This window comes from Myotis lucifugus, unplaced genomic scaffold, assembly GCF_000147115.1.
Source record: "Myotis lucifugus unplaced genomic scaffold, Myoluc2.0 scaffold_35, whole genome shotgun sequence".
Lineage (NCBI taxonomy): Eukaryota > Metazoa > Chordata > Mammalia > Chiroptera > Vespertilionidae > Myotis > Myotis lucifugus.
In genome coordinates, this window is record NW_005871083.1 from 1,590,289 (window position 1) to 1,602,525 (window position 12,237).

Genomic DNA, 12,237 nt, shown 5'->3' on the forward strand with positions numbered 1-12,237 from the left:
GAGAAGTCCAGGTTTCCCTAGGTGACCTGGTGAGCCCTGGCCACTCTCTCACCCTCTCTAGGTCCCTGTGTCCCCACTTATAAAAACAAATGCACTTGACCCTGTCAGTGACTCCCTAATGTGGCTGATGCTCAGTCATTCCAGGAACTGGTTAAATAGTTTCCAGCTACTCCCTTCACCACTCCTGGTGGCTTTAGATTCAGTCATTCTGAGGCGGGGGCCAGGAATCTGCATTTTTAAAAGCTCAGCCAGGTTTGGGGAGGCTCAGGGCTGGAGGATCTGAAATGTTCCACCGAAGCCTCTAGTTTCACTACAGACATTTCTACGTAACCCCTGCCCTCGCTACTCTCAGGGGGGCGGTGCTTGAAGTATCCCCCAAAATTTGTAATGTGGAGAGAAGCCCTGTATAGACATAAGGGGATACTTCCTGTCTGGGCGGAGGTTTAATTACTCAAGCAAGATACTATGTAAAGTTACGTAGAATATTTAATCGATTACGGTGATAGTATAGAAATACTAAGAATCATAAAAGTAAAAAAAAGCTGCTAAGTGATACATAATGGTTCCAGGGTTCTAGGAAGTCGTTGCTGGCCTACGGACACTCTGGGAGGTGGCGGTGGGGACCAGGTCCCAGCAGGCACGGTGGGGTCACTGGCCCCGGTCCTGGTGCCTCTTGGCCTTGCCCTTCTTCTTCTTGTCCTCCAGCCGTGGCTTCAGGGCGCAGACGCAGGCGGACACGCCGGCGATGGCCTTGGGCAGGTCGGTGCCTTTGCTCCACTTGTCCTTCTCGTGGTCATACACCTGGACCGTCTTGGAGAAGGCCGTGTTCTCCCAGCTGTAGCCGCCCAGGATGTAAATGCGGCCCTCCCACACAGCCACGCCCGACTCGCTGTTGGCGTGCAGCAGCGGGGCCACGCGGGTCCACTGGTTGCACTGCGGGCTGTAGGCCTCCACGCCCAGCACGTCGAAGCGCTCCATGGACTCCACGCTGTCGTCACTGCCCCCGATGGAGTAGATGCGGTCCTCCAGGCTGCACATGCTGTGCCAGCCCCGCGCGGTGGTCATGGGCCGGCGCTCCTCCCACACGTCCGTCCGGTGGTCGTAGCACAGCAGGTTCTTGCGGTAGGGGCCGATCTGGTAGTCGTGGCCCCCCGAGATGTACACAAAGTCTTTGTAGATGGTGCCTGCGTGGCCATAGGTGAACCTGTGGAGGGATGGACAGAGACAGAGAGGGAGCTCAGTGCTGTCCTGGGCGGGGCCTCCATGAGCTGAGGCCGCAGTCTTTTCCTCTCAAAAGGGGGACAACCTGGCGTCTTGTGAGGGGCCTATGAGGGTTTGAGGGGCTAATGCAGGGAGCGGGCACCCCGTGAACTCTTTATAGATGGCAGCTGTCACCGCACAGGAAGTAAACAGACAGCTGTGCAGCCAGACTGCCTGGGCAAGAATTCCCAGCTCTGCCCCCTCTCCATTTCCCCACCTGAGAGATGGGCATAATCACAAGACTGCTTTCCTTCTCATAAGGCAGCGGTTCTCAACCTGTGGGTCTCGACCCCTTTGGCGGTCAAACGACCCTTTCACAGGGGTCGCCTAAGACCATCCTGCATATCAGATATTTACGTTACGATTCATAACAGTAGCAACATTACAGTTATGAAGTAGCAACGAAAATAATTTTATGGTTGGGTCACAACATGAGGAACTGCATTTAAAGGGCCAGAAGGTTGAGAACCACTGTCATAAGGGCTGGAAACAGCAACAGCATGCTACTGAGGCACACACAGGTACCTGATCAAGTTATATAACAAATGGAAAATGAAGTGAAGTACAACTCCAACCATAAGGTTCTGAGAAGTCGAGGCTAGGGAGACAGGAAATGTCAGTGGTGGCCAGCAGTTTGGAGGTAGGGCACAGGGATGAAGCAGTGGAGCACCAGGGGCCTCAGGGCAGGGAAACTACTCTGTGTGGGTCTGGAATGGTGGGTACCTATCCCCTGAAACTCAGCAAGTGAACAGACTCAGGAACTGAGGGATCTTTGTCTAACGGCAGAGGTGACACTTGTACGAGGTCAGCCTAAACAGGAGCCCTGACTCGTCACCACCACACCCTCTGCCTCTCAGGGTCTACCCACTGTGATTTACAAGCCAGGAGATTTTTCCTGGAATTCGAAGCCTGAAAATCCAGACAGTGAGGTGAACTGAACTGTAATCCAAAAGTCGTCACATTGGAAGAGTTCGCACAAAACCGCCAGTTACCTTGGCAAGCCGGCCACGTAGGACCAGGAGTCGGTCTTGGGACTGTAAGTCTCTACTGAAGAGAGAGCTCCATTCTCATTCCGGCCACCGACGGCCACCAGCATGTCTTCAATGGAGGCAAGGTAGAAGTCCACACGGCGCTGGTTCATGGAGGCCACCTGCGGAGGCAAGACACCTGTACCTTCCCTTCCCCAGACCCTGGGCAGCGTCAACATCTAGCATCACTTCCCAAAGGTGTTCTACGGAACACGGCCCAGAGACTGAGGCAGTGGCCAAGTGAGTGTGGCGGAGGGGAGTTAAACTTAAAGAAAGAAGGGCCTTTAGGAGGGACTGCTCAGTCCCCAAGAACCCTTGAGACACTGCGAATCCCCAAAAGGGGTTTGGAGAACACAGCTCCCCAAACTTGTTTGGCCACATGGCCAGCCTCATGTACTTGAATTCTGAGGACACACAGTTCATAACTGCTGATTTAGTGATTTCTTAAAGTAAAAATTCATTTTTCCTCTTGCCAACCCTTCAGATAGTTCTTTAATGAATGCTGATTGCCATTGTGTTAACAGGCAGAAAGTGGAACTCAACAGGAAATTAAAAAGCGAAAGACCCAACTTTTTTTTTTTTTTTTAAATAATCCAAGCAGAACACACAAGGCAACCCAGTCCTGAGGAGACCATACGTTCAGGCTGCCACCGCCACCAAGCTTTGAGGACGGGCTCCAAAGCCAGGAGCCTCTTTCTAGTGTCAGCACTTACACCTTGGTGGGTGGTTTTAGATTTTCGAGAATAAAATCAAAAGATCAGCAGAGCCCATTCTGAGTTTTGAGCTCAGAACACCACCACGTTAAGTAAAGCCACTGAGGTATGAGGATAAAGACTGAGACCGACTTTCATAGGTGTGGTCTAGAGAGGTGTTTGTGGGGGGAAAGGAACACGTTTTCACCTCTGCCAGGCACCGGCCAATCAACATGAGCTACATACAAGCCCTGAACCTGGAAGGTCGATGCCCTCCTCCCACCCATTTCCAGAGGAAGGAGCTGAAATCTGGAGAAGGCAAGGGACCAGTCTGACATTCCCAGCTACAAGTTAGCTAGATTGGGATGTGAACTCAGGTCTGACGCCAAGACCCACGCTCTTCCCAGAATTAGCCACCATACCTGCCGGAGATGTGAGCCTTCACGGCCTCCTCGGACCAGCTCCACACCTTTCCAAAGAGGAGCATGGCCGAGACTCTGAGCCACGGGAAGAATGTTTGAACTATGGGTCAGATCTCTAGCCCGGCGACATCCAATGGGGTAGCCACTAACCTCGTGTGGCCATTTACACACAATGTAAATTAAGGTGAAATCAAATACAAAATTCAGTCCTTCGGTCCCACTGGCTACATTTCAAGAGCTCAGCGGCCACACAGAGCTGGTGGCTACGACATTAGGAAAGCACAGACCTAGAACCTTTCTAGGTGCAGAATGTTCTAGACTGACCCTGCAGGTCGGCCCTCACTCCTCCAACCAGGTGCAGGCACAGGGGAGGGTGGGAATTAGGTGGCTCGTCACTTTATCATCACACCTTCTTCAGAAGCAGGAAGGGGTCAAGGCCAGAAAGGAGGGAGGAGCAGTGAAGGTTAGGTTAGAGAGATCAAAAGTCCTCAAGAGTAAAGAAAGAATCTGGCTTTAATCTCACCTTGATCCACTGTTTACAGCGGGGGTCATACCTATAAAGAAGATTGGACGCTGCGTCCCCTCCATTGTCCCTCGAGAAGCTGCCGCCAGCGATGAAGATGAACCCCCCCAGCACAGCAACACAGTGATGGCTCCGTCGGGCCGGCAGGGGTGTCTCCTTGACCCACTGCTCGCTCTTGGCGTCCAGGTAGCAGGTGTCATCACTGAGCTCCAGACACCGCTCGGAGACCTCGCCACCCACGAACAGCAGGCGCTCCTCGTTGGTGCGGAGCGCCGTGCGCTTGGTCTGCATGACCGGCTGGGCCGCCAGGCTGTTGTGGTAGCGCACAGCCTCCTCGATGAAGCCCTCGCAGTTGGCCTCCCTGGGCAGCAGCGAGCACACGGCCGGCTTGACGCGGTGCAGCAGGTCGTTCTTGGGGATGAGCGGGAAGTGGATGTGCTCCAGCACCTGGTAGGCGTGGGCCTCGCGCTCCGGCTGCTGCGTCAGCCACTGCAGGGCGGCCTGCAGCAGGTCGTGCTCGCATTCCCGCTGCACCTCGCTGCTGCTCAGGTACACGCAGAGCTTCTGCATGGAGATGTTCTGCAGGAAGTCAGGGGTGAAGGACAGTGTGCCGAAGTGGCTCAGGATGAAGCCGTCGATGAAGGCATCCAGCCGCTTGAGGCTGTAGATGGAGGCCAGCTCCTGCAGGTACAGGTAGTTGTCCTCGCTCACCTCCTGCTCCAGGTACTCGCAGCAGAAATCCACCACAGTCCAGATCTGCAGCAGGTGGGCCGTCTCCAGGATGTAGTCGATGTTGCCACCATCCAGGGCCAGCTCCCCGCCGTACAAGAAGTCCACCACGGCCTTGAGGCCGATGTAGGAGGCACCAATCAGCTCCACCTCCTTCTGGAAGGCCTCACGCATGCCCAGGGTGAACATGGAGTTGAAGTAGTCGCTGCACACGGCCAGCAGGTTGCGGTGGGCTGGCACGCGCTGCTCGTCGGCCACCAGGACGATGTCACAGAAGAGGCCACGCAGACGCTGCTCATTCAGCCGCTGTAGCACTGTGGTCGAGTGCTCAGCCCAGCGGTACACCTGTGGGAGAGCAGTGTCAGGGGCTCGCACCCAGGCCCAGAGAGGGGAAGCGTGCCAACCTGCCCCCTCACTGCTGCAGGAGTCAATCTAGTGGGACACAACCAGGATATTAAATGCAGAGGAATGGCGCTAGCCTGTTGCTCAGTGGTTAGAGCGCTGACCCACAGACTGAAGGGTCACAGGTTCGATTCAGGTCAAGGGCATATACCTGGGTTGCAGGCTCCATCCCCAGTCCAAGTCAGCATGTGTGGGAGGCAACCAATCGATGCTTCTCTCTCTCTCTTTCTCTCTCTGTCTTTCCCCCCTCCCTTCTACTCTCTCTAAAAATCAATGGGAAAACATATCCTCAGGTGAGGATGAACAAATAAATACAGTGGACTGAAGGAAACTGGGAAACAAAATACAGTGCATTGCAGGAAACAAGGTTTATGTGTATTGGATATATCTTCCTTCTTCTTTTTCTTTGTAAATAAAATTCCTAAAATCAATCTTCCTTCCTTCTTTCCTCTCTTTTCCTTCTTTATAAGTAAAATTCCTAAAAGGTTTCTTTTTTCCTTCCCTCCCTTCCTTCTTGTGGGTCAGGGGCACATAGATTTGAAAAATGCTGTCCTGTCAGGAGAGAGAAGTGGCTTCGGACGCAGCCTCTAAGGCCAGACAGAATCACGGTTTGCACTCAGCTCTGCCACTTACTGGCTATGTGATCATGGTTGAGCCATGAGGAGGCTCTGAGCCTCCATTTCCTCATCTCACAGGTGAGGATGAGGATACTCACCAATCAGGTGGCTGAGGGGCGGGGGTGTCATGGCAGAAAGCCTGCCGAGGGAAGCTGCTGTGATGAGCAACCCCCACTGAGGCACCTTGACCCCCACTGAGGCACCTTGACCCCCACTGAGGCGCTGTGACCCCCACTGAGGCGCTGTGACCCCCACTGAGGCGCTGTGCCGGGGAAGGCAGCTTTCTCTGTGTCTTGGAAAGGCGTGTGGTTATGCTAAAGAGACCCCCGTTTCTAGTGATGCAGACTAAGTGCTCTGGAGACCCTCCTTCCAGAAACATGGCTTCACCAGCCCCGGCCAGGGCTGAAAGAGATACACTGTATGTGAAATGCAGAGACGCTGTCTTTTTCTGGGGGCTTACATGTACCCTGCACTGTGCCGTGCACCTGACATGCACTCTCATCACGAAAACCCTCCAAGAGAACGTCTATTATAATCCCCATTTTCCAGATGAGAAAAACTAAGGTCAGAGAGACTAAGAAACTGGCCCAACGCCCCACTGTGATTGCGGCGGAGCTGAGATCTGAATGTAGGTCTGATTCCAGAGCCCAGACCTGTGATCGCCATGCTACACTACAATGAACAGATCAATTCATGTGAATGATGAGTAGGAATCCATCCCACAGATTCAGATTGGCAGGTACTTATTCCGTGCTAGATGCCTGCCATGTGCTTTCGAGGATACAAAAATATGTCAGACCTAGACAACAGTTTCCAAATCCTTGGAGAACTAATTATGCTTTGGGCTTTCAGGATACTGCACACCTGCTTATTTCCTCACCATAAAAACAACAAGAACATTCAATATGGGAAAAGCAGGCCTTCAGAAATATCAGCTAGGGAGTGAGTCGGTTTGAGGGCGATTGAGGAAAGGGGCTGGCTGGGCACTAAGCCTGAAAAGGGGAAACAGAAAAGGAAGATGGACTGAGGGCTTAGATGTGAGCAGCTGTGTGACTGGCTTCCAGGTCCCCGAATTCTTACAGGTTCTTGTCAACATGCATCCTTCAGCAGTGACTTTCATTTCTCCCCCACTCCCCCCAGCCCCCGCAATCTGCTCCTGACTGCCTCTAACACATCTGTAATTGATGTCCTTTATTTCCCCTGGTCCTGCCTGTCTGCCTTGTCTGGCTAATTCCAACATCAAATGCTCCACCTACATCACAGGCACGGACAACGGCCTCGCATTCTGATGAGGACATCAGACTAAAGCGCCCTTCCCGTTCAGGTTTAGAGAGCCCGGCTCGCTGCTCTCAAGTCACAGGACGGTTTCTCCTGGGTCCCATACGTGGATAGCTCCGCGTATTCTGCTTAGTAGCAGAGAGAGCCAGGCTGGCCTGGTTTTGGCTTCTAATTAAGCAGGAATGGTCTGGGCTCCAACACACACTGGCTTGGGGCCCCTCTCAGGTGTGGACTGAAGGAAGGAAATTATAAAGCATCCCAGCAGCAGGCTCCCCTGTAGTAGTAAAGGCTCCCGAGAGAAGTAAGTGAGGGACATCAGGTGGGCTGTCTGCCCACCCTGGGCCCCTGGTCGTCTCTAAGCTGAGGAGGCTGCTGGGACTCCACACTTAAATTGGGGTACACATGACCCCACGCTGCTGAGTAAAAAGGGAAACAGCTCCCAGGGGCGGATATCGGGGAAAGCCCGGATGACAGCTGCCGCGGGCCACCATCTGCTGCAGGGAGCCAGGGCAGGGAAAAGGGTAGCGCTGCTTCTAAAACCGGGTCTCCATGCTAAGTAGGCGCATTTAATTCTGTACCTGGTTATTTTGGTATCGCTGCAGATAGAACTTTCAAAAAGCAGACAACACAATTTCCCGGTTTTAAAGGGGCATCAGTAACAGACTGGCAGCATTTTGTATCCTTTCGAAGTCCCGGCCTCCAACATTCTCTGATGGTATTAACCCCGGTTATTCCTTTGTTTTCTATGTCAGTGCTTTTATCAGAGGCGAGGCAAGGTGGGTGGAGAAACACAGGGACTCGGAGCTAACACTGGACAGACGCAGCAGGTATGGGGTATTTCATAATAGAAGAATGCAGCATCAAAATGGATCAACACATTTTGGAATAGTTAAATGAACAGCGGTGGTCGCCTGACAGGAGACTCCACTGCGCTGGGAAGGAACAATCTACCCCTACACACACCAGCTGGGCGAGACTCTCAGATGCAGAACGCTGAGTGCAAGGAGCCAGGCACAACAAGAGCACCTGCCCTCTGGTTCATTTACATAAAGTTCAAGGGCAGGCAAACCTGCAGGATTGGAAGTCCGGACAGTGGCAATGTAGGGACTGGAGAGGTTTGGTAATTTCTTTTTTTAAAAATCTGGGTACAGGCTACATGGGTGTGTTAATGTCTAGAAAATCAAGGTACGCTTATAGCTAGGAATATAAATGCAATCAACCAAGGGGGAGAGAACCCTACTCCTAAAAGCTCTGATTCAGAAAGAAACCAACTCAGAGCCTGGCTTTCAGGGACCAAGATTCCCAGCGCTATCACACTTAGAAAGTGACACCGTCTCCGCAGCCAAGCTCGGAAACAAAGCCCCTTTGAGACAGCAGGGAGACCTTCCTGGGTTTTCACAGCAGATGAAGCCAGGCTTGGCAAGCCTTCCCAGGACACGCAAAAGGAAATAGGAAACCGCTTCTCAGGAGACTGAGCTCCCCTGAAAATTACAAGCCAGCTTTCTTTTACGCACATCTGCAGAACCTCTTTCTCTCATTTTTCCTCAAGTCCACGGTCTCTCCACAACTCCCTTTATCTAATGTGGTCTTTCTCAATCTTTCTTTTTCAATCTTCTTTTAAAGTTTTTTTTCCTAATATCCCCCATGGAATTGTGACCACCACATACGTTCTGTTTGTCCATGCATGTACTATATGCACAGCTGTGCTTTAATCATAAAAAGAGTAAGTCTTTCCATACCCCAAAAACCAATTCCACCCCCCCTTGGGGAAAATATTGGCCTCACTGAAAATGAGCTAAGGTAACCATAAACTTTAATCTCCAAAAGGGGCCACTTTTAAAGAAAAGAGGGTGGTACTGACATGTATAAAGAGGCAGGTGGAAGTGGAGACTGTCCTGAAAACCAGGCCCCCCCAATCCTTACTTATGCAGCTGTGGGGAGAGGGCTGCTCCCAGGCCCTGGAGGAGTTTGATGAAGGCACAGATTCCCAGGTCCAGCTCTCAGAGTTTAACTGAGCAGGTATGAGGTGGGGCCAGACATGCATTTCTAATGAGACACGCTCACCTTCTCCCAGGGTGATTTTGATATACCCAGTGTGACACAGGTTGGTAGCCCAGCCCTGGGGAGCCACCCTTACTCACTCCGACGGCCCCAGAAAGTCATGTCGGGGGAAGACCCTGGGCCCTTAACATCCAGGTATGCAATGTGCTGCCCCCACTACAAAGTCAGTGCTGGCTTCTCAATGGACTTGTCCTGGGAGTTTCTGAGCCCCCAAGCGGGGAATGGCTTTCATCCTGTCCCACCCATGTCAGGGTTGAGGTGCAGAATAAATGAATTGAGTTGTGTCTCTCCCATCCCTCCCCTCCCAGCTCTCTGATTTTATGATTCTTCCACTCTGGCCTGTGCTACCTCTAAGGAAATGAACACCACTACCACTAGAAAACTAGTCTCTCCATTAAGAATGGGCTCATCAGAAATACATCACACTTCCCAGGCAGTTTGCACAGGTGGTGAGCGACCATGCACAGACCTTTGAAGACTCGCTGATCTTGTACGGTCGAGACACTTTCGTCAGCCGGCTTCCCTCCATCGTAAGAGCGGTCACAGTCCTACAACAAGAACAGGGTTCCTGAGCACACAGGGGCAGTAATGACTCCAGGTCATTCACTCATTGCAGGCTCTGCTCAACCACAGCAAGGACAACAGAGGTGACAACAGTCACACAGGACAGGGAGAGAAAGCAGTGTGCTACAGAGAACTCGTGCTGTGAGCCGAAAAACGTCAGGTTGTTAGGACACATTTAAGAGTGTTCCTCTGGCATCTAAAATCCAGACACCATGTCTTTTAGCGAAACCACCTCCTACAAATACCTACCTTTTGATGCTTGATCTCACATAGATAAGCCTGTTGGCTAGACTAAGGTTATAGTGACAAGAGTTATCATTTCAGAGCCCAGACGATGACCCTGGAACCAGGCGACGGGATTTATTTCCATGTGCTGCCTCGTTTAACCCCCACAACTGCTTGGCCGGGCTGATGGCACATCTCCCATTTCACAGATGAGGAGACTGAGTTAAAGGCCACAAAGCTGCTCAATGGCTGGGAACCAAACCTGAGCCCTTAACTGTGATGCGCTGCTGAATGCGACCGAGTCTTTGCGTGTCATACTTGTAAAATGCCATGACGAAGTAGAGTCGGGCAGCGAAGACTGCCATATACAAAGCATGTTCTAGACCAGTGATGGCAAACCTATGACACGCGTGTCAGGGATGACATGCGAACTCATTTTTTTGGTTGATTTTTCTTTGTTAAATGGCATTTAAATATATAAAATAAATATAAAAAATATAAATCTTTGTTTTACTATGGTTGCAAATATCAAAAAATTTCTATATGTGACACGGCACCAGAGTTAAGTTAGGGTTTTTCAAAATGCTGGCACGCGGAGCTCAAAAGGCTCACCATCACTGTTCTAGACACAGGTACTAGTTCAATTGCTTTCCTGATTTAATCCCCACAACAACCCCAGGAGCCCGGCACTATTGTTATCCTCAGTTTGTGGAGGAGGAAACCCGTTAGCAGCAGGGGAAGTCACTAGACAGCGTCACACAGGAAGAAGCTGTGGGACTCCAACCACAACGCCTTCCATGCACTCAACCCCTAGGCCAGTGGTCGGCAAACTCATTAGTCAACAGAGGCAAATATCAACAGTACAACGACTGATCTTTTGAGAGCCAAAATTTTTAAATTTAAACTATATAGGTAGGTACATTAACTTAATTAGGGCAATTAAAAAAGAGATAAGAAAAAAGCCCCCAGGCAGGACACCTGCTGGGGCCTTGGCCCTGCCTGGAACATTCAGGATAAGTGAGAAGAGAGCATGTTAAAACCTCTCTAGACCTCAGGGTCTTGTCTATGAAATCGGCAGATTTACCAGGTGACATTGAGGTTTCTTCCAGCTTTGAAATGCCAAGCGACTCACTGACAGCACAGAGGCAGCCTTTGGGAGACTTGGGGGTGGGGGTGGGGGGGACAAGCAGAGGAGGCACTGAGCCAGCAACATGGGGTATGTTACATACTGGGTGGGACTGAGGGTTTAAGGAGGAATTCTTTTTCCTGCTGAGTTAAAAAGAGTCAATTTGTTACCTATTGAACAAAACAGTCTTTGCTAATAAAAAAAAACCAATATAACAAGAAGTCAGCACTGTTTCAAGATAATCCGAGACATGCAAAGGGGGCTCCTGTGTCCCCAAGGGAGGAGGAACTTCAGGCACAGTCCATGCTGTCCAGCTCCTGGGAGAGAGGAAGGGACAACTAGACTTCCCTTGACAAATGAGCAACTTTGGGACAATGACCATCTGTACCCACCCCTGTCCTTCCCAAGGGGTCCTCAGCAGCTGGAGGACTCTGAGGGGGGAGGGAAGGAAGGCACATTCATGCGGTGCCTACTGCACACCCGGACTTCCTTGTTTCTCCTTCACCCCTGAGGCAGGTGGCACGGTCACTTCTGACACTTAGGCTCCCGTGGAGGAGGGGCCACCCAAGGTCACACCACGGAAAGGCAGGTCCCTCTCGCCACCGCTCCAGGCGGCGATCCGAGGCTCCGTTTGCCACGAGAAAAGCTTTCTTTTCTAGGCCAAGATTTCTAGAGAGTTTCCCCTTGTGTAGGTTCCCTTTTGTCTCTGGGCAAGAGGTGTGGGGCCGCTCTCTACAAGTGCTGGGTGTCTGCTGCCTCCGTGCTTCCCTCCACATGGACAGGATGCACCAGAGATCTTCGTAAACACGGGAACCGGGGCCACGTCCGGACCGGAGGGTCCCCAGGGAGCCTCTGCTGCAAGCTCCTTCCCCGGCTTCCACCCCGAACCTGCTGGACCTCAGCGCGCGGGGAAGCACACGTCGCGGAGAGGTTCACGGCCGCCCGCCAGCACTCACCGTCGCCCGCGGGGTCCCCGGGGACGCTGCTGCCGCTCGCTCGGACCCGGCACCCCCGGCGGCACTGCCGGCACACCACCGCCGCCCCGGCAGGCTCGAGCCGGCTGCGAGGAGGAGGAGGAGGAGGAGGCAGAGGAGGCGGAGCCGGGACGCCACCCGGACCGGCCGGCGCCCCCGGCGGGACGCGGGGACACTCACCTGGGCCGCGGGCCGGCCGCCCGGGCTGCACCAGTCCCACCGGCGGGGGCGGCGCCCCTCCCCGCTCCGCCGCACACCTGCCCCGGCACAAAGGGGCGCCGCGGGGCCGGGCGAAGGGGGCGCTCGCCGGGCCGGGGTCCTCCCAGGCAGGCCGCC

General features: G+C 52.8%; 1 protein-coding gene across 2 annotated transcripts; it reads right to left on the minus strand.

The window, feature by feature from the left end:
* Positions 1 to 468: 468 nt before the first annotated feature.
* KLHL36 (kelch like family member 36) lies at positions 469 to 12,169 on the minus strand. 2 transcript variants are annotated; one of them, XM_006087019.3, is made up of 5 exons: positions 12,082 to 12,169; positions 9,482 to 9,560; positions 3,926 to 4,999; positions 2,253 to 2,410; positions 469 to 1,204 (listed from the first exon to the last, which is right to left on the minus strand). In XM_006087019.3, exons 2-5 carry the CDS (start codon positions 9,539 to 9,541, stop codon positions 649 to 651), a joined length of 1,848 nt encoding a protein of 615 aa, XP_006087081.1. In that variant the 5' UTR covers positions 9,542 to 9,560; positions 12,082 to 12,169; the 3' UTR covers positions 469 to 648. The 2 variants fall into 2 exon arrangements, with proteins under 2 accessions (XP_006087081.1, XP_006087080.1); XM_006087018.3 differs by lacking the exon at positions 12,082 to 12,169 and adding an exon at positions 11,884 to 12,063.
* Positions 12,170 to 12,237: the final 68 nt, after the last annotated feature.

Excerpts from the sequence above, each read along its gene's own strand:
- KLHL36 (XM_006087019.3), bottom strand. The coding sequence starts at position 9,541 with ATGGAGGGAAGCCGGCTGACGAAAGTGTCTCGACCGTACAAGATCAGC. Across the intron at positions 5,000-9,481 it reads AGATCAGCGAGTCTTCAAAG|GTGTACCGCTGGGCTGAGCA; the intron begins GTCTGTGCATGG and ends GCTCTCCCACAG. Across the intron at positions 2,411-3,925 it reads GCTGTAAACAGTGGATCAAG|GTGGCCTCCATGAACCAGCG; the intron begins GTGAGATTAAAG and ends TTGCCTCCGCAG.